This window comes from Calliopsis andreniformis, chromosome 6, assembly GCF_051401765.1.
Source record: "Calliopsis andreniformis isolate RMS-2024a chromosome 6, iyCalAndr_principal, whole genome shotgun sequence".
NCBI lineage: Eukaryota > Metazoa > Arthropoda > Insecta > Hymenoptera > Andrenidae > Calliopsis > Calliopsis andreniformis.
The window spans coordinates 6,437,510-6,458,583 of record NC_135067.1 but is presented as its reverse complement, the minus strand read 5'-3'; the positions used below and the strand labels follow the sequence as shown (position 1 = coordinate 6,458,583).

The 21,074-nt window shown below is 33.2% G+C and overlaps 1 protein-coding gene across 1 annotated transcript in view; it reads left to right on the top strand.

Moving 5' to 3' along the window:
• Nucleotides 1-30: 30 nt before the first annotated feature.
• Mnb (minibrain) overlaps nucleotides 31-21,074 on the top strand; it is a 30,292-nt gene continuing 9,248 nt past the window's right edge. The window contains exon 1 of the mRNA XM_076379975.1: nucleotides 31-190. Within this exon, the coding sequence (XP_076236090.1) occupies nucleotides 31-190 (160 nt within the window). The remainder of the gene's footprint in view (nucleotides 191-21,074) is intronic.

Below are 21,074 nucleotides of genomic sequence, written 5' to 3'. Positions count from 1 at the left end.
GAGGGAGGGAAGGGTAAGGGTGCCGCTGGTATGGAGTATGGAAGCGGCGGGGGCGGAGGCGGTGGGGGCCGTGGGGGTGTCCAACCACCCTCTGCAGCTGCGAGGGGTATGGCGGGGACAGATACTACCGATGCTGCATGGCACAAACACGAACAAATGATCCTTATGGAATCCAGGCATAAGCAACAGTGTGAGTATGCTACGACGCAATTATGATTCTTATTTTTTATCTAGCCTTGCGAGATCACCTTCGCGACAACCCCCCGCATGTTTATTTTTAGGTAAGACGGTGATTTCTCGCCCCGTCGTTACCCTTTACCTTTAAACTTTTCTGTATCCTTTTTTAAACATTCGAATGGTTAGATGACTAAGGGATACGTGTCTCGAACACCCATAAGCGGTGGTGAATAATTAATGGATATGGCAAAGGTATTTCTGCACGTGGTACAGGCATAGAGAACTCGAGGAAGCATTCTCATTTGGAGGTCTAATTATACAATGATTTAGGTGGAGGGGATGGGTATTTTTAAAATTTATGTAGTGATTTGTTTGTGTTTAAACGATATTCTCAGTTTTTTATTGATAATGTGGTATTATGATCAAGATATTTTAGTTTTTCTTAAAATATGACTTTCCACGTGGTTGCTGTAATTGTACTAATAATTTGATCTATAAATGAGAATGTTTCCTTAATTCTAGTGCTCAAAGAATTACCTAAATAGGTTTCTTTAAGGCTTACCAGAAGGCATAAAAATGCAATTGAGTCTCTTATATTAAATAATCTTAAACGTGGGAAGATATGAGGGGTTAAAATATATTTTCAAATTTACAGAAGCTTTTCTTTGCAACTAGGGAATCCTCTAAGTTCCCCACAACCAGTTGCGTAGGAAACGTGGTCAATGTAAAGTAAACGAATGCACGTACTATTTTTGTTTCTTGAACAGTTAAATGTATACGTTAATTGAGTTTGTCCTTAATTTCCACGCGTGGGATAATGACAATCTTTCAGTACGAAGTACGTCATGGTTGTTCTAAATTAGGCGTCGTTGATGTCAATATGACACGTATACATAACTAGGAATTTGTATAAATTTCAGAAGTTATTGAAAGATTCTTGCTGAAATAATGGATAGGTATATACATGTACATATTTTCGGAACGCACTTCATCATTATAAGCACTTCAATATCTAGGTTGTCTTAATCGATCGAGGAATCAGTTGAGGGACATTAAGTCTTGCGTTACTAAAATTAACTCCAATATTATATTTAAATAGCTACTGTCGATATTTTAGAAATACGTACCTACTCCAATGTCCAGAATACATTAATAGAAACGATTGATTTGAGTAAAACATCTAAATGTATATTTTATTCTTAATAGTAGCAATATTTTATTATTAATTCATTAGAACGTTAACATTTAACTTTAGCAGATCACAAATATTTAAAGATTTGTTATCCTTGCAAAAATGCATATTTGGATTATCAGAAATACAGAAATCTCGTACAGTTATTGCGAAAGCATAATTTTCAAGGTATATGAATAGATGCACGTGTATGTGTATCTGTGTTAATATATGGACACCTACGATACCATAACGGTAACAACCGTGTTAAACATCATTAATATCTCCATATGTATTTTGAATTTCGAATTCCCATGCGTATTTCGAACCGATTATATTTATCACGAATGTATATTCGATTGTGTTTAAAATTACTGAAACTTCCAGAAAAGATGATTCATAACGGATTGTTTGACATTGGTCATCGTAGTTTCCTGTGTCGATCGTTTGCCCAAACAAGGTGATTTTATACACTTTAAAACAGAACGACCCAAATCAGTCACACTCTACAGACGAATCTGGCATACTTGTTCAAAATTTTCTAAAATTTTGATTAACTATTCATTGTCACAATAACTTGTTAACTTTTTTTTCTTTGGAAAAAACGCTTTTCGCGTGTAGATTTTTAGAATAGTTCTAGTTACAGACATGCCACTATAAAATTAGAAAAAAATATTGTGTTAGTGAGCAGTAAATGTATTATTTGATAGTAATTATGCTATTAAAGCATATCGGAATTACCTCATTTATGGATATAGAGTCAATCACAAAATACTATTTAGACTCTAGATGTATCTTGAGCAATATGAAAGTAGGAAATATAATGTCATAAATATTAAAGATTTTACCAGTTAATGTTAGAACTTTAATTATCTAGAATTTAGTGGTTTATTATTCAATTATTAAAATAAATAAATATCAACTGAAACAAGCTGTGATATCATCGAGGTTGCCTAGAGGTGCATTAAAATTCATCTGATTTATTCTCATGAACATACAGTCAGTAATAAGCCTCTAGGTACACTTAAGTGATTTCTAGTATCTATGTATAATAGCTAATATAATACTTTCAATAATAGCAAATACGTTAATTAAACTATAAATATTTTGGCAAAATAACAATATCCTTTTAATTATAAGAAAATATCAGTAGACGTAAACTATCATGCTCTAAAGAACACTTTTGTATTTATAAATATTGGAAATTCACAAAATGTAGATACATATCACTTATAGATTTTTGTAACTGGCTATAATTAATTTTACAGTAAAACAATACACATAATCATGTTATATGAATACTGGTATTTACGTTTTGACGTGATTTCGGTTCTTCCACAAAATACTGCAACATATAATTAACCTATATAGGCAACATTACATAAAAATTTAGGCCAATCGAAATAATAAGAAATATTCAAAGTCAATAAAGTAGTAAAATTCGAAAACATAAGTATGACTTTCAAATTCAAATTTTTCGTCTTGATTTTCAACAAAAATACGTGAATATTAAAATATCGTAAAGACTCTAGTACATTTTAGAAAAAAATATTTAATAAATCAAATTGTATTTTACAAATGCATTAAATTTTAAGTCGATTCATCTCTTAGCTTCTTCAACAGTGCTTTAAATCAATAAAAAAGGTGTAGTTCCAAGAGTTTGTTTAGTCTGTAGTCGCAAGAATAGCCAAAAAAGTAGTAAAGCGCTAAAACGTCCACAGTTTTTTTTATTTTCGCAAGTTTCGTCGGAACGTTACACAAACATAATTCCAACACTCTAAGCAGCGAAAAAAATGCAAAAAAGAAAAGAATTATTTTTCGGAGTTCCACGTTGGAATTCCCTCTTAAGAACTACTGGCACTCACTTGCGGTCATCCCTCGGGGAGCCTTCAGAGGTCCCATGTGTGAACATTGCGGAGTTACAGGCTCGGAAAGCTTCAGAAATGATTGTGCAATGGAAAAGTACCGGTGGTGCCTGAAGGCACCCTCAGCGAACCTCGGCGGCTCTATACGGGCTCAAATTTGCGATGCGTGCGACTAACTGTTGATCATTTCGAGACACGATAAGCAACAGTTCACACAAGTGACCGTATAAAACAATTGCTTAATCGTAAATCAGCATCCATTGCTTTTGCAGATAGTGTAAAACGTAGTAACACAGTATCACAGTTTGCTTTAAACGCTTCGCGTTATAACAAATAAATTAATTCGAACACAACAAAATTATTCAGTACTATGCAGAAACGTAAATCTTATGGAATAAAATATAAATTCACGGTGGGCATTTTATTAATTTATTCGATTAATAATTCTTTTCGTTTCATAAACTATTGATACAAATTAATACAATATGCATTTCTTGTTAATAAGTTTTCATATAATTCTATTATCACTAAATTGTTTATAATATCTCAATTATGAAGACATAAATCATAAGGATCATTAGAAATTAGAGATTAGAAAAGAATAATAATTCTACATATTTTGCCATTGTGCAAGTTTGGACTATACTATTAAAATGTTAGAAATCAGTTTCGATTTTTGCTAGAAAAGATAGTCTATTATTAAGCTCGTTTGAATTTGAGACCAATAGCATAAATAAAGCGGGAAACAATGAGTCATAAAAGTGAATACATCACGATTGAGAGGTGAGAAAGTCCGATTTATAAGCAGCAAATTGGCCGTCGATAATAGCATACAGGCGGGATCCATTTTTGGACTGATGCCTGATCGGCGACTCTCGAAAAATTCAAAGACTTTAAGGCTGGACCGTTCGGTCGGCTACTGACTGATATGTATTTTCGACTTGGCAGTCTGTCCCCCTACCATCATCTCTTTGTCTTTCTCTTCCTCACAACTTCATTTCGTATCTCTCGGTTGAAGAACCGACACTGGCAGCCGTTGAACTTGTACGGAGAGAGGAACAATTGTGTTTCTTTTCGAGCTGGGAGCTTGCTTAAACGATGACGACAATATTTTTAGATTGGAAGCTGGAGGATATTTCTCGTGCCTTCATGCACAATCGTTGAGAATTTATATAAATCTTGAGTTAAAAAGCTTCAAAATTCACGAGCATATATTATTCACAAAAATATAGGATATTATTATTATAATTAATGGACATTGGGGTTTTCCATATTAGTATTTTTATTGTCATCTTTAATTATTCGAAGTCAGGTTTTCGTTTTAATTTTTTTAAGTTTGTTCTATCTTAATATTTAGAAAAACTATGAACTACTATTTTGTGGATATGCTATTACAAAGGTGGCCAAACCTTGTCATAACGGGAGTTACATTTTGTCTAACAGAATACTTGAAAGCCACGTCCTCTACTGGAACAGTATTTTTATATCTGAATATTAATGATTATAGAAAATAATATATTAATATTATGTTATATTAAGAATGCATAGCTTTGTGTAGATATGCAAAGGAAGCCTATCTAAAACATGTTTTCCTGAGAAAATAGCTTTATTATAAATTACTTAGGAGCCATAATTTGAACACCGTTACTTTGACAATTACAGATTTTTTCAGTAGCTTACTAGTAAAATATCTAGTAATCGTTTTCCTTTGTCTAGTATCCTCTAAAATGTCGTATATATAAAATCGAGTTAGGCAACGTACAGCTGAGTCATTTGAGGGTAACTGCTTCAGTTTCACCTGATTAACCATGGAACTTAGAAAAGAAAGATATTAACTTGTTGCAACATGGCCCAATCATTGCATTCGTTATCTGCCACGTGGAGCAAAAATAAAACTTCTTTATACATGCTGGTATTTACAAGCAGTTTATAATATTCCTTTCGCGCGAAAAGGATAAAGATTATCTTGCTCGAAGAAATGTTTATTTTACACACTTGTCGTGAACATGACAAAACAACTCGTGAAAGTTGTGCGTTTAAATAGAGAATTCAAGAGATGAAAGAAACACACTCGTTATACATAAAACACTCTTGTTGGGTCCTTTTCTCTGTACTGAAACGTACTTCAGATTATCTTGGCAAAATAACCAAGTATTCTTTTATAACTGAAATTTCTCAAGTTGCTCCGTGAATCGTTTGTAACGACGTTTTTAAGCACAACAGAATCATTGTTTCACGAAAAATATGTTATTTTGATGCGCGATGGTTGTGTAACGATCGTGCTCCTTGCATGTCGATGATGACATTAATTTGCTATGTTTTTTTGTCTACGCGTCTCCTCTAATAAAAATTAGAAACATATTCAGTGAATGTACGCTAATCAACTACTTTTCAATTCGCGATATTATTATAGCATTGTTGTTACGATGAAAAGGCACATGGAGAATATCTCTCTATTCATGGTGGCAACGTAGTTCCAACCTCTTGGCACATAAAAATATTTAACTTCATATTAAAATAGTAATTTTGTATCAAAGTTAGTTATTAGTCCACTTGTTTCCTGTGTGACTTAATACGCTTTGGTTCTGGGGTCCAGGTATAATTTTGAAATTATTTGAAAATGGCTGATTTTAGACTTGTTCTGTTCTACAACTCGCCAATTCAATTATTAACAATCTTTTTGTATAAAATTATAGTCTAATACTACGTCATCGTATTTCTCATTTCCAAAAAATAGATGCATAAATGCATCACCAGTTGGAGCGACACGATTGCTCGGACGAAACCTATACGATTGGTCCCACGCGTTTCTGATTGCGCGTAATTGATCAAATTGACAATGCATCTGTGGTAGTAGCGTAGGACACTTTTTGTGCGAAGTATCTTTATGATATATCAGCTGTGACCGTGACTGTCACGGGCATGTACATACGTTAAAGGGTTTAGGCTAGGTGTACTATACTACTACATTAATAGTTTCGTTATCCTTACGATAGTCGTGAGTGATTTGAATTTATAAGTGAAGTTATTTGAATTGTGCACGATTAGTTTCAAAGAAACTCGTAGATTTTTCGTGAAACGGGATAGCAATGAATATTGTAGATTTTGCTTACAGTTGAAGTTGATTTCCAACTGGTAATTAAACCTTTCTTGATTATGAAGTACGTCATATTTCTGTGTTGTAATTTCACGTTCCTGGAGTCTGAGTACACTCAGCATGGTCCTTACCTGGTTAAATAGAGAATGGAGAAAAAGGTTGTTCGGTTAATGAAAAAACATTGAAATAACATGTGTACTGCTGTCTCGTAGAATGAATGAATTCAGAATCGTATCGTATAAGATTAAAGAAATTTCGGTACTTAGGAAATTATTTCATTAGAAAACAGTCAGTTTTTTGTTTCATGCTGATTAAAATGCAGCTCGTATAAAGGTAAATTGATTTCAAGTTACTTAGCGATAGTTATCATTTGCTTATTTCCTGTGCTTTAACTTTTCCTAGATAAAAGAATCTCATTCATAACAATTGGAAATTTAATCAAAATTTATGTTAGTAAATTTGATATTTTTCAACTCTATTGATTTTTTTTTAAATCAATCTTTATGATTGACCTTCAATTACTTTATCGAATTAATTTAACCAATATTTAAATATTAATTAATATTACTACATTTAGATATAACAATAAAATAATATTCAATAATAGAATCGAAAATCGTAGGCCAATCGATAAGGAAATGTTCCTCGTGTAAAAATATCTTGAAAATTCCATGCAATAAAGGACGATACTCAAATTTATTGAAATAATATAAATTATCGAATCTTCTTGCATTACTTAAGCTTGCACTAGGTTGTGGTACTGCTTACAAACACGAACAGAGACAGTGGTGTGTAGTGAGATTCGTTGAGTCGAGTCTTATTGTTCGTCAAGTGCACGTGTCCCCGACGATTCAAACTCGATCTTCTCGGAAATGAAGTTTTGTATGAAAAAAATTTCATTCTACATTTTTGACTTCACTTTCCCACGAAGAGAGGAACTTTCCATTCAACCTACAGTTCTTAGGCAATTTTATATAGTACTGTTTATATGATAAATATATTCCTTGAAGAAGTTACATATATTATAAAAGTTCATATATTTGATAAAAGTTATGATAAAATTTGAATTTTATTTTTATAAGAAATTTTATTTTTACAAGAATGGTGAAGATAAAAGTTTAAAACTTGAAATTGTCTGTTTAACACTTAAGTTTTAACTAGATTATTATGAGCTTCTATTTTAAATCAAGGTGGAATGAAATACTCAACTGATATTTCGTAACGGGATCATAAACATGGTTCTTAAGTGCAACTCGCGAATTGACTTTATGCAGTGGCAGTGTCGGGCGATACCAAAGGAAACTTCCCTTAAGGAGGTTTAGAGTCGACATTCGCGTATAAATTTCAACGAACAGGATACTGTAACGAAACAAGGAAAATGAAAAAATATGTACAAATGAATATTCCCATGAGGCCATGCGAGGATAAACATGCTTTGAAACATTTGATACAAAACTGTTTCCTGTCTTCGTATTTTATTTCTAATTGAGTCATAAAGACAAGCCAGTTATAATGGGAATTCACGATAAATGTTTAGTAGGAGGAAAATAAAAATAAATTGTGATATTTTTTATAGGGATTTAATATATTATTATAGACAGACTCCATTATAAATTATGTAAATTACAGTTAGTTTTTTTTGTTCATTCAGATTTTACTTGAAGTAATTTGAATCTTTTTTTGTACACTCTAATATGATGTAATAATTTAATTTCAGTTTGAATTAATTGATTTATGTTATTGCAAAACTTTAATTTACATATAATTAGAAAAAGTATAATGAATTTACATAACTAGATTTTTAGTATTTATTATTTGCTTCTAACTTCAATAAATTTTTCCTAAAGAAATTAGGATCGTTAAAATTTTTAAAAATGTAGGTTTACAGTAAAATCAGTTCTAAATCTAATTTGGGTAATAAAATTATACATATTTATATATGACATGTATGAATATGTATAAAATTATATACAATTTTTCTTGAACAGTATGCTTTATCAAAATTCTTCTTAATCTAAAAATATTAAAGCTTCTATACCCAAGATTAAAGAGATAATTGCGATAAAAATATAATTATTGCAAACTCATGTACTCTTTCAATTTTCTGAATACAAATTCTTGAAAATCTGTATTTGAGCTCTAACTCTACTTTGAAATGATAAAGGTTAACAGAATTTTCCAAATAATTTTTCAGTAATTATAAAATGCGTAGAACTTATTCAACTTAGAAAACACAAGCATTCTAATGTCAGTTTGCATAGTGTTTCTGCGGGTGAAAATACTCTATCCTTGAGGGGTCATTACCCAATATTACAGACGGTTATCATTCACGTGGTGGTTACCATGCCAAACTATTTAATACTTCTTTAACGTGTTACAATTTCAAAGCTCCTTTACTAAATAACAAAACGAGGTGCATCGTTCACATCAGTTCCCCAAACTTGCCCCAAGAAGCATCGAACTCTCGGTCGATTATCAAACCAAAGCGACTCTTTCCCGCGTGCGTCGGCTGAAAGGGATGATCAGCCGGCCTTCGTCGAGACGCTCGAGCCGGCCGGCGTCTCGATACAAGCTCGATACTGCATTCACCTTTCCTTGAAACTATTCTTCCCCTTTACCTCGAGCCACCTTTAAATTCAATTTGAACAAATTCAAGTCACTTCTACCTAAACTCATCTCACAATACATGTTAAATTCAATTTGAACAAATTCAAGTCACTTCTACCTAAACTCATCTTAGAATACATGTCCACCTGTTTTTCGCAGGTGAGTGCAACTTTTTCAGAACACTCGCCTTCGAGAGTACTCTAAAATACAGTTTCATACTTGCAATTTATAATGATAGTTACTCCGCGAGTATTTTCAATTTTCTCAATCCCTTATTCAAATTTACCCCTCGAGAATGGTTTTCGATAGTTGTACAGTATTGTCTTGATATAAGCTTGCAACTTGAAGCCAGTTACAAGCTTAAGTATCCTCTACACGATAGAACTTACCTTGCTACATATCTCGAGGCAAGTGATGGGTTTGAGATCACTTGGAATTATTTTGAATCTCCTCTCCTCCGAGGATCGAATAAGCGTGAAGATGAATCGAAGCGATCTGGTTGCATCACTAGTCACGAGACGTGTCTCGACGCAAGTCTCATCGCGTAGAGGATACTCTAAGAGACATAAAAAATCTCTAAGATCAATTCTCGCACCAGCGACTTGACTCGAAATGTTCGAAGCCAAGGATCACGCGATGTAAAAGTGTAGTCCCAAGGAAACTCGAATCTACTTCGAGCTCCTATCGAGACACTTCTCTGAACCAGACTCGTGCCCTCAGAAACCCGTTTCCTACATTCTCTAAGCTCCTAACTGATTCCAAGTCCCAAGCTGGTAGCCAGACAATACTGTAATCGTTCCTTTTCTCCGTTCTCTCGGGGGATGCTGAGTCCCGCGAAAACGCCGCGTCAAAGGCTGTAGAATAGAGTAACCGGTATAAGTCGCGGTCACCTGATTTCAAGGCAACGTTCCCGTCTTCTCTCGCCCGTCCTCGATACTTTCTATTATAGCCTATGGTGTTGATATACAGACAGGAGGCCCTGTCCTCTCTCTCTCTCCCCTGTGCACAGTCGAAGGGTTACTCTCCTCTCGCATTCCCCGTCTCATTCTCTCGACGCAACTCGCGCCGGTATAGAAGACAGAGCAGCCAGTCGGTCGGCGGTTGCTCCACCCCCGTGCGACACGATCAATACGCGACTCTCCTCTTTTGCTATCGCGCTCTCACCCCCTATCTCATTCACACAGGGAGACACACAGTGGCGCGCGGGCGACCGGGCGTTCGCGGCACGCGCGCGCGCACACCCAACTCTGGTGTCTCTCTTGGCCTCTGGCTCGCTCCGCTCCTCTCCTCGTTCAGCCCACGGTCCGAGAGCCAGAGGCACGAGCTGCTCTCCCGTAGTCGGTAACGGTAACAGCGAGAGCGAGCAACACCACCGGCAACGGCACCAGAACCGCTCAACTGTTCGCTTCGAGGCTGTCTTTCTGTTGCTATGCTGCCTGCCCTTATCCTCTCTTCTGCTTCCTCTGCCCGCCTCTCCCGCGCTCCGTCTTCCTCCTGTCCTTCCTCGTTTTCGCGCGCTGTCGTCCTGCAGGACGGATCCTGCGTCGCGACGCGTCATTTTTTTCACCCAGACGCTCGTTACCGAACGATTACCCGAAATTTCTTTTTAGAGGCGCGCCGCGGTGGACACGGGCTTTCGAGCTTCTTTGACTCTTTTTCTTTTTTCTCTCTTTTTTTTGGTTTGTATTTTGAGTTGAAAATTGCGCTGGTGACGCGCTGGGTGATTGGATCTCTTGGGAGGAAGTTTATATCCTTGTCTTTCTTTTTTTGGAGAGTTTGAGGCTTTTTCTGTGTTGGAGGAATGTTTCCTTCTTCTGTGGGTTTGGAATTTTATTGCATAAAATGTTGGCTTTTGCTTTTTACTTTCTTCTTGCGGTTTTTTTTGGTCTTTGAAGTTGTTGAGGATTGCTTTGGTGACGCATTAGTTGATTGGGTTTCTTGGGAGGTTGATCTTTCTTTTTTGGGGTAATTAACGTTTCTTCGTGTTGGAGAAATAATTTGTTCTTTGAGGTTTTGGAATTTAATTCTTCTATGAAATAGGTCTAAGTCTCCTAGATTAGGACATCCATTCACTGTCTTAACTTGAACTTGAAGTACCCTTCTGACAGCGATTTTGCCCGACTATGGATAGAATTAGTATCTACTAAAACTATTTTATTACTATTAAGCACTAAAACCAGATATGGAATGTTCAAGATTATTCAATGATGCAAAAAACTCGACTTCACATTTTCCTCTTGTTACTGCCCTTTCCCATTGTTGGGCAATGCTTTTACCAATTTATAGACTATTATAAACTTGAAGTTCAAATCTCAATCAACGTTTTACTGTCCTCTCATTGCCATTACACCAAGTAAAAGTAACTTCGAATAAAAAGGACCTAGGGTCGTACTTAATTGAAGGTCCACAGTTTGTTTTTTGGGTTCCTCTGTCTTATGGCTATTTGTGAGCTTGTCGATCTTGGTGCTCACACAGGAAAATGTATGCACAGTATTTCAGAAGAAGTTATATGGCGTCCGTGCTGGCAATATTTCACTTTTGCGGTTTATGTTTAGTTAGTAACTATAGCTTTTAGAGGCTGATTAGTTGTACTGTGTAGAGTGGTCCTAGACGAAATAGCGGTATATCCACTATTTGTATTTGAATAGGACAGTCTATTCGCACGTTTTTAGGATGTGATGACTAATTATCCCTCTTTCACTGTATTTATCTGTCTGGTGGTCAAATATTTACAACAGACTCTAATTTAAAAGATTTGAAATTCTTCATCATAAATAATCTGTGTTTCGTCTCTTAGTAGCGTTTAAAATGCTTGAATGAAATGAATAGGGTAGAGTACTTGCTCGTTCCTTACTGTTTCAAAGTCTCAATCATTTTCTGACATTCATTCCTCTTTTTCTTGAATTTAACGTAAACAAATTTATTAAAGCTATATGAATGCATTATTAGGCTATCAGCCAGTTGCGATGACAAAATATGTACTCACGTGAGTTAGAGAAAAATTAAACAGTTACATCTGGCTGATAGTCACGAATTTATGTTTTATATTTTACGTAACTTCTACGTTTATACATATGTGCAGTATCATGCACAGATGCACATAGGGAAACGGTGCGCTAACGATACAATTATCTGTGCAGCAGTACCGTTTCTTCAGTATGTTTCGATATAGAAAACTTATTTCTGCGATAGTGTTACAGTATAATCTATTCTTGTTACGTTTACTGCAATGCTATAGTATGTGATTGCACTATATCAATCGCTATTAATATCTAGTTATACAATTTTTACATAATTGGGCAAGTTATCATGCAATTAAACCAAGTTCAAACAACTTGTTACAAGCGACACTTACACTTCAAAATCAAATATTTTACTTGACAGTCTTCGTTTAAATAAACTCATAAGTTTCAGTGAAATGTTATTCAAGATCACAATTTTTAGAATATTTTCAATAACATTTTTATACGTCTTTTTCCGACTTAATTTGTTATTCAAAGTGGACAAACAATTTTTTTGAGTCGCTTCAATATATCGCAATATATTTTCTTATCTTAAATTGATGCAACAATGGGCTGCCATTTTTAAATAATTTTGGATAGCTTGAGAGACCTGTATTGTAGCTTTTGTTTAGTTACATTTACATTTGTCGTTGATTAACATTGTTATACAGAATTACAAAAAGACATACGTTTTGATTGTTACTATTGAAAACTCACCATAAAATGAAGATATATCATATTTGTTACCAAGAATGTGCAAAACATTACAATTGGATCTTCTTTTACACCTCAACTAGAAAATATTAAATATTTTACCACTGCTAAATAAAATTGTTAACTAATAAAGTTAACAAAATGTTTACTAAATATACATATTTATTACTAAGAAATTTACTTTGTCAAGTGAATTTCCTAGCAGCACTATATTTATGAAGTTCATATAATTTAAAAAAAAAAAAAAAAGGAGAGCGAGAGAGAGAGAGAGAGAGAGAGAGAGAGAGAGAGAGAGAGAGAGAGAGAGAGAGAGAGAGAGAGAGAGAATTTTTAAATTGAAGGAATAATGAAATTATTTCTAAATTTATTATTCTTTTGGTCAAAACAATATTTTCTCACTTTATGTTTGTTACCATTGCAATACACCTATCATCCAATCTTCGAGGATCAGCTGTGAGACAGTTCACGTCCGCCTGATATCGAAACGGACGAAGGCGTTTGCAATAGATTGTCGCGTATTCTGAAACAATGATTCAATAAACAGGCAATGTCCGCTTCGTACACAAGTGTTACGTTCGTGAAAATGCGTACGTTAACCGGATGTACGTTCAATGAACATATATCTTTATGGTATCTCAACAACAGTATTGTGTACGTAATATCGAGTAGCTTGTACGTACATATAACTTTTGGTACTAAATTCAAGCATGTTGTCTATGATTCGATCAAAAATAACGATTTCCTGTTTCTCTGATTTATCGATTAATTCTATTTGCTACTTGATTCGAGAAATAAATATGATAGAATTGATTGTGAAATTCAAAGAAGATAAATAGGGATATTTAATATGAAATTTTTACAGGCCTTTAAATCTTTGCTTTGACTTATAAAATAAGCAGCCAGTTACAATGCAGGGAGCATAAAAATTGTTAAAGAGAAGTCTGTAGAATATTGTACGTTAAAGTATAATTACTACGAGTTGTTATTTATGAGATAATGTGTTGTGATGAACGATTTCACTTCGAACGTATATTCTGTTAATAATTGAGCACGTTCGAAGCAAAGAATCTACATCGACAAATTTAAATAGTTGCTTTTGGCTTGATAGTGAGTTTAAAACGTCTCGAATCACAGTGAGATTTTAGGTTTTCGATGGAGACTAGGACACTATTCGAGTTATAAAGATTTTATTAAATTCATAATGATTATCATTACAATATTTATCATTAAAATAAGTCATGTTAAATAATATTACGAACATAAATGATATTTTTTTAAACTGTCATAACGCGAGAAACTACTTGAATTTAAAATGAGAACTAGAGACAGTTAAAGACATCGAATTCATTTTCACACGTATTTCATTCACCGCAACTTTATACGGTTTTTTAATACAGAAAGTGCATTAGGATAAAACAAGAAAATAAATTTCCAAAATGATGCAGGAGGTGACAGTAAGAAGGCTTTATAAAGAGAAAATACTGTACAGTAGGACTTCCATTACAACTCGAATAACAATTTAATTTAATTTAAAAAAAAAAAACATGAAGAGGATTAATCAATTCTAAATCCACCATTAAGTGGAGTTCCTGCAGTATATCTTAAGACACATAGACAATGAGCTTACAGCGCATACTTATCTGATATCAGTCACATATTAGCTTTTCTCGTTGATCTCACGAAATCTTTGACTGAAAAATACATAAAAGCAAAGTTCGTTTGCTCCGAATAATTTCAAAATAGAATGAATTTGACAACAAGCTTATAACGAGGCACAACTGCGCACCATTTTAGTTCTGAGACAAAGTTCGATGGAAGTTTCACTTCTTGTAAATGTCGTGGGTCGTGGATGACCCACGTGGCATGGAACGTGCTAATATTTTGAAAACATGAAAAGATTAGGATCGAAGTAGGTTAAAGGTAGCACGTGCCCTCTTGACACTCGTACCAAGCAGTTGCACTAACCGCTGGTAACGCAGCCTCGCTTCGACCCCTGCGCGAACGGTTCTCAACCAGTGGAACCGAGCTAGATTTCCGAGATTTAATTGAGATCAATTATTGGGTCTGTGGGAAAGTTCCGTACTTTCCGCGTTCGCTCTTTATAATAGCCTAACATGAGCAAATAACAGAGACAATTACCATATAGGGTACTTGGCCATATTTCTGTGCCCGTACCTATTCTATGACTTTGGATTAAAATCATTTATAAGAAAGAGAACGTTTATACATAAACTGGAAGAATTATTTTTTTTATTTAAGTCTACTTATTAACGTGTAAGATTTAAGGAAGTATTATACTTTTAATAAAAGTTCGTTTTTTATAAATGATTTACACCCGAAGGCACAGAAATATGGATATATTTCTATTGGGTCTATTGAAAGACAGATAAATTAACTCAATAGAATAAAGAATAGGCGAAGTCAATAATGTTACAGATATGGTAAAGCTTATTTTCTAAATTTAGATAAGTAAGGAGTAAGTGAAATAATTAGGTTTGGTTTCTGAAATATTCATACATTGTTGCAGTCTTCGTTCGTTGTAGTCTCGTGATCTCTTATCAGTAATGAGCTTATAGGATGTTTGAAACACATTTCTGAGATTAATACATGTGTCAACGGTTCGCATTTATCTTATCAGGGGGGAGACTGAAAAAAATGAGAGTAGGTAATTGTAAGAGAAAGAATAGGGGTGATAGAGGTAGTCACAAGTTTACAGCGAATAAATAATGCACTTAGAACCATTTATCACTTTGTAAATGTTAAAATTCATTAATTTTTCTCATTTTATACTAAATGATTCAGGCATGTATTTTAAAATTTGTTTTTAATTACGAAACTGTTAATGTCGACACTTTTGTAAAGAGAAATTTTATTTCTAAGTTTGAAAATATCGTTTATAAATTAAGAAGCTGAAGCATGATGTAGTCCATGCAAAATTGGGGAAGATTTAAGTCATTGTTTTAAACTTATGTATTAATTTATCTTGCATTTTTGAATTTCTTAGTCTTAAATATCGTTTCATTAATATCTGTGTCACTAGTAACGGACCATTCTGTTTGCTAAGCTCTGTCGCGTCATACAGAGCATGACTTTCTCACATAGCTCAGACTTTGCCAATGTCCGATATAATATTTTCAATATTCCAATAAGTATACTTACTCTCCTCATAAATATTATATTTTGAAACAAAACATAATTGTGAATAAGTAATTTTTCATTCTGTCCCTTTTTATTTCTATTTCTCTTATATTTGATCTAGTAATAGAATTGGAAATTCTCAGATTAGAGTTGATATAATTGTTGCTATGACATGCGTTCGTCTTTTCTTCATTTTTAATTGGATCTTTTACTTGGCTATCCAAGCATGCGATTAGTATTTAACTTTTTGAAAGGTAAACGTTTTGCCTGTATGATCATATTTCTTACCATGATGTGACAGAGTTTTGTACGGCTTCAGAATAACGGTAAATATATTTCAAAAGCCATTCTGATTAACTCTGGCTCGCAGTTAGGATTTAACATTTCAGCAGACCAAATTGATGGATCAAATATAGCAACTTCGTGATATAATCAACAACGAAAACTTATGATATTGTAAATAATATTCTTTAAAAGTTAGTTTCAGATATATGAACGAATTGATATTTTACAGTGAATTGTTTAAAATGTGGAATTTGCATTATAAGATTTAAAAGAAAAAACATGAATATGTTAGAAGAAATTAATAATATTTTAACGAATTTTTTGTAATATTGTGGAGTTAATTTACTTAACAATTGAAGATGTACAAATCGCAAGAAAAATAAATACAGTGAAAACTCTTTGGAATAAAAATAAGAATTTTTAATTTCGATAGAATTTCGATAAAATGTATCATTTTAAAATATACCATTGAGAATACCAGCTGATAATGAAAATTACTGTAACGTATTTTTTCTTCTATCTGCTTCATTTTTAACATATTATATGATGAATGATATGACATTCATTTACCTGTAGACTATAAAACATTTTTAGAACTTAAACATACGAATTCAACTCTTTCGATTCTTATTAAAATAAACGACTATTAATTAAAGTAAACGAGTATATATTACTTACTGCTCATTAAATTAAAATAACGTAAACTATGACTAATTGACATGTTAGCGAGCGTATTATGCTCATCATTATACATTTCTCAAAGTACTCATGAAGAATTTCTATCTAGATGAAATAGATTCGAATCTATTAAAAATTAAAAAATATATATCGGATGGTCCAAGAGGGAACTGAATAACTATACTAGCATGTTTAGTAAACTATTCTTAATAAAAATGGTCGTATACGCCATTGGTCTTGATCCTTAGTCTGTCTTTAGATCATTATTAGAAGTGTATTAAAACACTGAATAAATTTATGAATTCAAATATTTTGAACATTCCCTACGAATAAAAAGAAGGCTAACAAATACATAGAAAATAAACTATTTTAGGTTTTAGCTACATACGATATAAAATCTTCAATTGAAATAAATCAATAATGAATGAACCAAAATAGATAATACATAGGTGTGATCTTTTTGAATTAAAATGATATCGAATAACTGTTAAAGTTATTTCATCCTAAAGCATTCTGTGTGAAAAACGACATAAGTTAAATTTTCAAGAAATTAAGTGTATTACGACTTAAGTGAAATTTACACAACAAAATTTATTTCTACCTTCTGACAAAAACAGATTAAATTAAAGGTACCTTTTTCTTAAAAAGCAACAGAACAATAGGATGTGAATCCATAATATAGAATTAAAATCCAAAACTTGAAACCTTGATATCTCAAAAATGAAAATATGCGACATAGGTCATTTTGCCATAAAACCACAAAATATCATCACTTCTCCCGATTTCACCGACTCGCCATCAGTTCGGTTTCTGGGGGGATCATCGTTCAGAACAAGAGATTTTCGCACGATGCGTATCACGCAGCGACTTCTTTGCCCAGACGATGTGTACCGGTGTCTGGTTGTAGCCACTTGAGAAAGACAAGCTGGTGTACATTTACAAATACTCTCCGGGGGCAGTTTTAGAGAATGGTTGTACATATATGGGTGAAAGTCAGTCTATATCAAGAATCATGAATGAACCGGAATGCGTGCTGGTTATCGCACAGCCAGCGTTAGTCTTCGTGACCTCGTTGCGTGGATTCTCAATCACATGCACGGTGGTAACGTCGTGCATACGTGCCACGTGTACACGCTGACTGAACAGCTTTTAACCCTTTCTTTTTCAAATTATTTAATGGCTGTAAAGCAATATTTGAATCGGTCAGTTGAAGAACAGTACAACATGGAAATTAACCATTTCCAAATGTAGCCATTTTGGAGTCATTTTAGTGCTCCGTGGGCACACTGGGTCTACTTTGTCTGCAAGGAATTCCGAGCTTTTTTGTAAACTTCGCTCGAATTTTTAGTTTTCCTAATTAATCCTGCGAACGTTTGACTCAAGTAACGATGGTATGTTAAAATAAAGACTTCAATAGGTGCCCCAGAATTTTTTCAGATTTTTTGAAAGATTAGAACGGTAAACAAATAATCGTAGGCAAAATGGACTCAGTGTGTTCAGGGAAGGTGAAGCTATATCTGGATCCTAGAGCCAAAGTGTATTGTATGACACAGAAAACAAGTGGACTTAATATACTCTAACTCTAGGATAAAAAATAGACCATCGGCTAAAGTATTTTTGACTTGAAGTTAATACTTTCAGTAATAGTCACAATATTCTTTATGTGAGTACAGTTGGAAGAATTCATACAATCAGTTATTATTACTTGAATTGTATTTAGTAAGGGAAGCTTGGATACTTTAATTTAAAAAGTGATTTCAAACTTCTGGTCAGTAATGTATCTAAAATACTCAGAATCACATTGTTGGAATCAAATACCTCAAAATGTGATTTTTGGACTTATACTGTTCTTTAACTCACAGATTCATTTTATATTTTAAATCTGGGAATTTACCATAAGATGTATTAGGAACAAGTTGAGACCATATTCTCTATGGGAACATACTTTAAAACTTTATTTCTTATAAACACCAACATAAGAAACAGTCTAGAGTAGTACAATTTCTTAAAATATATATATATCGTTGCCCTAGCTTCTTGATATGACAGATATGTTTATTTTAACTGAGCAATTTAATTATTACTTTCTTTTTAAATTGAAATTCTAATCGATTTATTTTTATACTTTTTTAAATATAAATATATAGATATATACCAAAGTTGTCATTCCTGTTTTCTTAAAACGAGTTATCATGCAAATGTTGATTTTAGTTTTCGATAAACTTATAAAAAAGCGTGCATAGATTTGATTAACTAAAATAGACGTGTTCTTTTGACACCTCATAGTAATATTGCGTCCAGGGTTTCGAAAATTATAAATGCAGCCCTGTTTCGAGTATTTTGCATGTCAAATATGTGCTGCATAAAAATATTCTAATACTTTTGAAACATTTAAGTTCTCATTCTAATCATTGTTATTTCTCAACAGTGATGAATAAAGAACTTAAATTAGATTTGATAGACCTATACTTTCCTTCCGTTTGAGGTTGATTATATTTCGACAATCTAAACCTTACAGGGATCCAAAGCCCCGAATTAATCATGGTTAAACCCTTAAGGAGCAGAGGCCGCACGGTATCCGCTGCAACAAGTTATTCGTGCGGCGATCGAAGTGGATGCATCCGTCTCCGCAGCTTATCTGCGTTACAATTAACGATTTGCCAATCGTCGGCGAACGATTTTAAATATAATCCGTGTTTGTCAGTGATTCGCGGAATTCTCAGTGAACGTCACATCTCGTTTCCTGTTTGATGGCTTGTCGAAAGAATGTAGACACGCGTTTCTTCATTGAACTTGGCGAAACTTAATCCTTACGTGAAACGATAGCAGTTACATTTATGCTAACTCAACGCTCTTTCTGAGATTTATGTTAGTCTCTTGTGTCTTCTTCTTTAATGCCTTATTTTAGATGTATTTAATATTTTATTACGAATTTTTGTCTGGTTTTAAGTTTTTTTAGAGTTGTTGTTATTCTGTTTGTATTAATGAGTTTTCATCTTTTAAATGTTGATAACAATAATAATAATAATTTGATATAAATAAAGTATGCTTAAAAGTCTAGTGGCACTTAAAAATCTTATTTCTCTGTAGTATTGATATGTAGTATCGATAGTGTAGAATATTAGTAGAATTATTACATTAATAGTTAACGTTAATATTCATTATTATTAATTAATGATTATTTTATAAACACTATTTATACTTAACATATACGTATTATTCGAACAATTTTCAAGTATTTGGAATATAAACTGCGCTAAAAAGTAACATTGCTATAATCCAAGACTTAAAGAATTAAAAGGCTGAAAAGTTCTGAATTTTTTCTATCATATTTCTGTATTATAATACTATTCAATGATATACTAGTACAAAATGCCCTATGGGTCCAACTTGCCGAAGTTTTACACAATAGCCTATCTACGTGATTTTTAAATATGTTACTAAGGGCGATATTTTAAGCAACTTTTTCTTTTGCATTAAAACCAGAATTACACAGTTATTTCAAATATTTTTTTTCAACCCATAATTCTTCTGTACAATGTATTAATATGCTCTCCTAAGGAATAAAAAGTATATCGAATTATTTACTGCGAAGTATGAGCATCCGTTAAACAGAAATGCGTAATTGTACTTTGGAACCATGCGAATATACGCAGGCGTATGGCAGAAAATAAATAGTAACTGATAACAGTAAATAAACATTGAATTAAGGCGATCAGATCTTATCTTATATGTTATTTCTGTGTATTAAATCATTTTAAAGATATAACTGATTTTACATGGTTTCTTGTGTAAAAATGAACAGAAAGTATAAAATTACAAAATTACGCATGAAATCGTGACACTGCTACTTAAACAAATTTAATGGTTAACTTTGCTGGGTGAAGTACTTTACATTCGCTGTGATTTAATATCTCATCAATGAAACAGAAAAGTGTATAATATTATCCATGCAATGCAATTGTAATACACACCTTCACAAAATTAAAGGATCACAAAATTTTAAGCGAAAAATTGTCAATCTTTGAACAGTTTTCACTTTGTGAATAGAAATGGTACAACAGTCTACCTGGACACATTTTAAAGAGTTGAATCTCCACTTACATGACCTATGATTGAATTTTTCCAAAGATTTTTTCTATATTAGAAAATAGAGTGTAGATCTGAGAGTGTTTTTATTGTAGAAAATTTTACAAAAATTACGACAAAAAATTATGTTAAATTTTAGCAGTCGATGTAAAGGGGAAGCTTCCTCCCTAAAAATTTATTGTATTGTAAGAAGAATCGCTGAAAAATTTATCAAAGTTCATGTAAACCTTTGAGTTTGTAATCTTTGAATC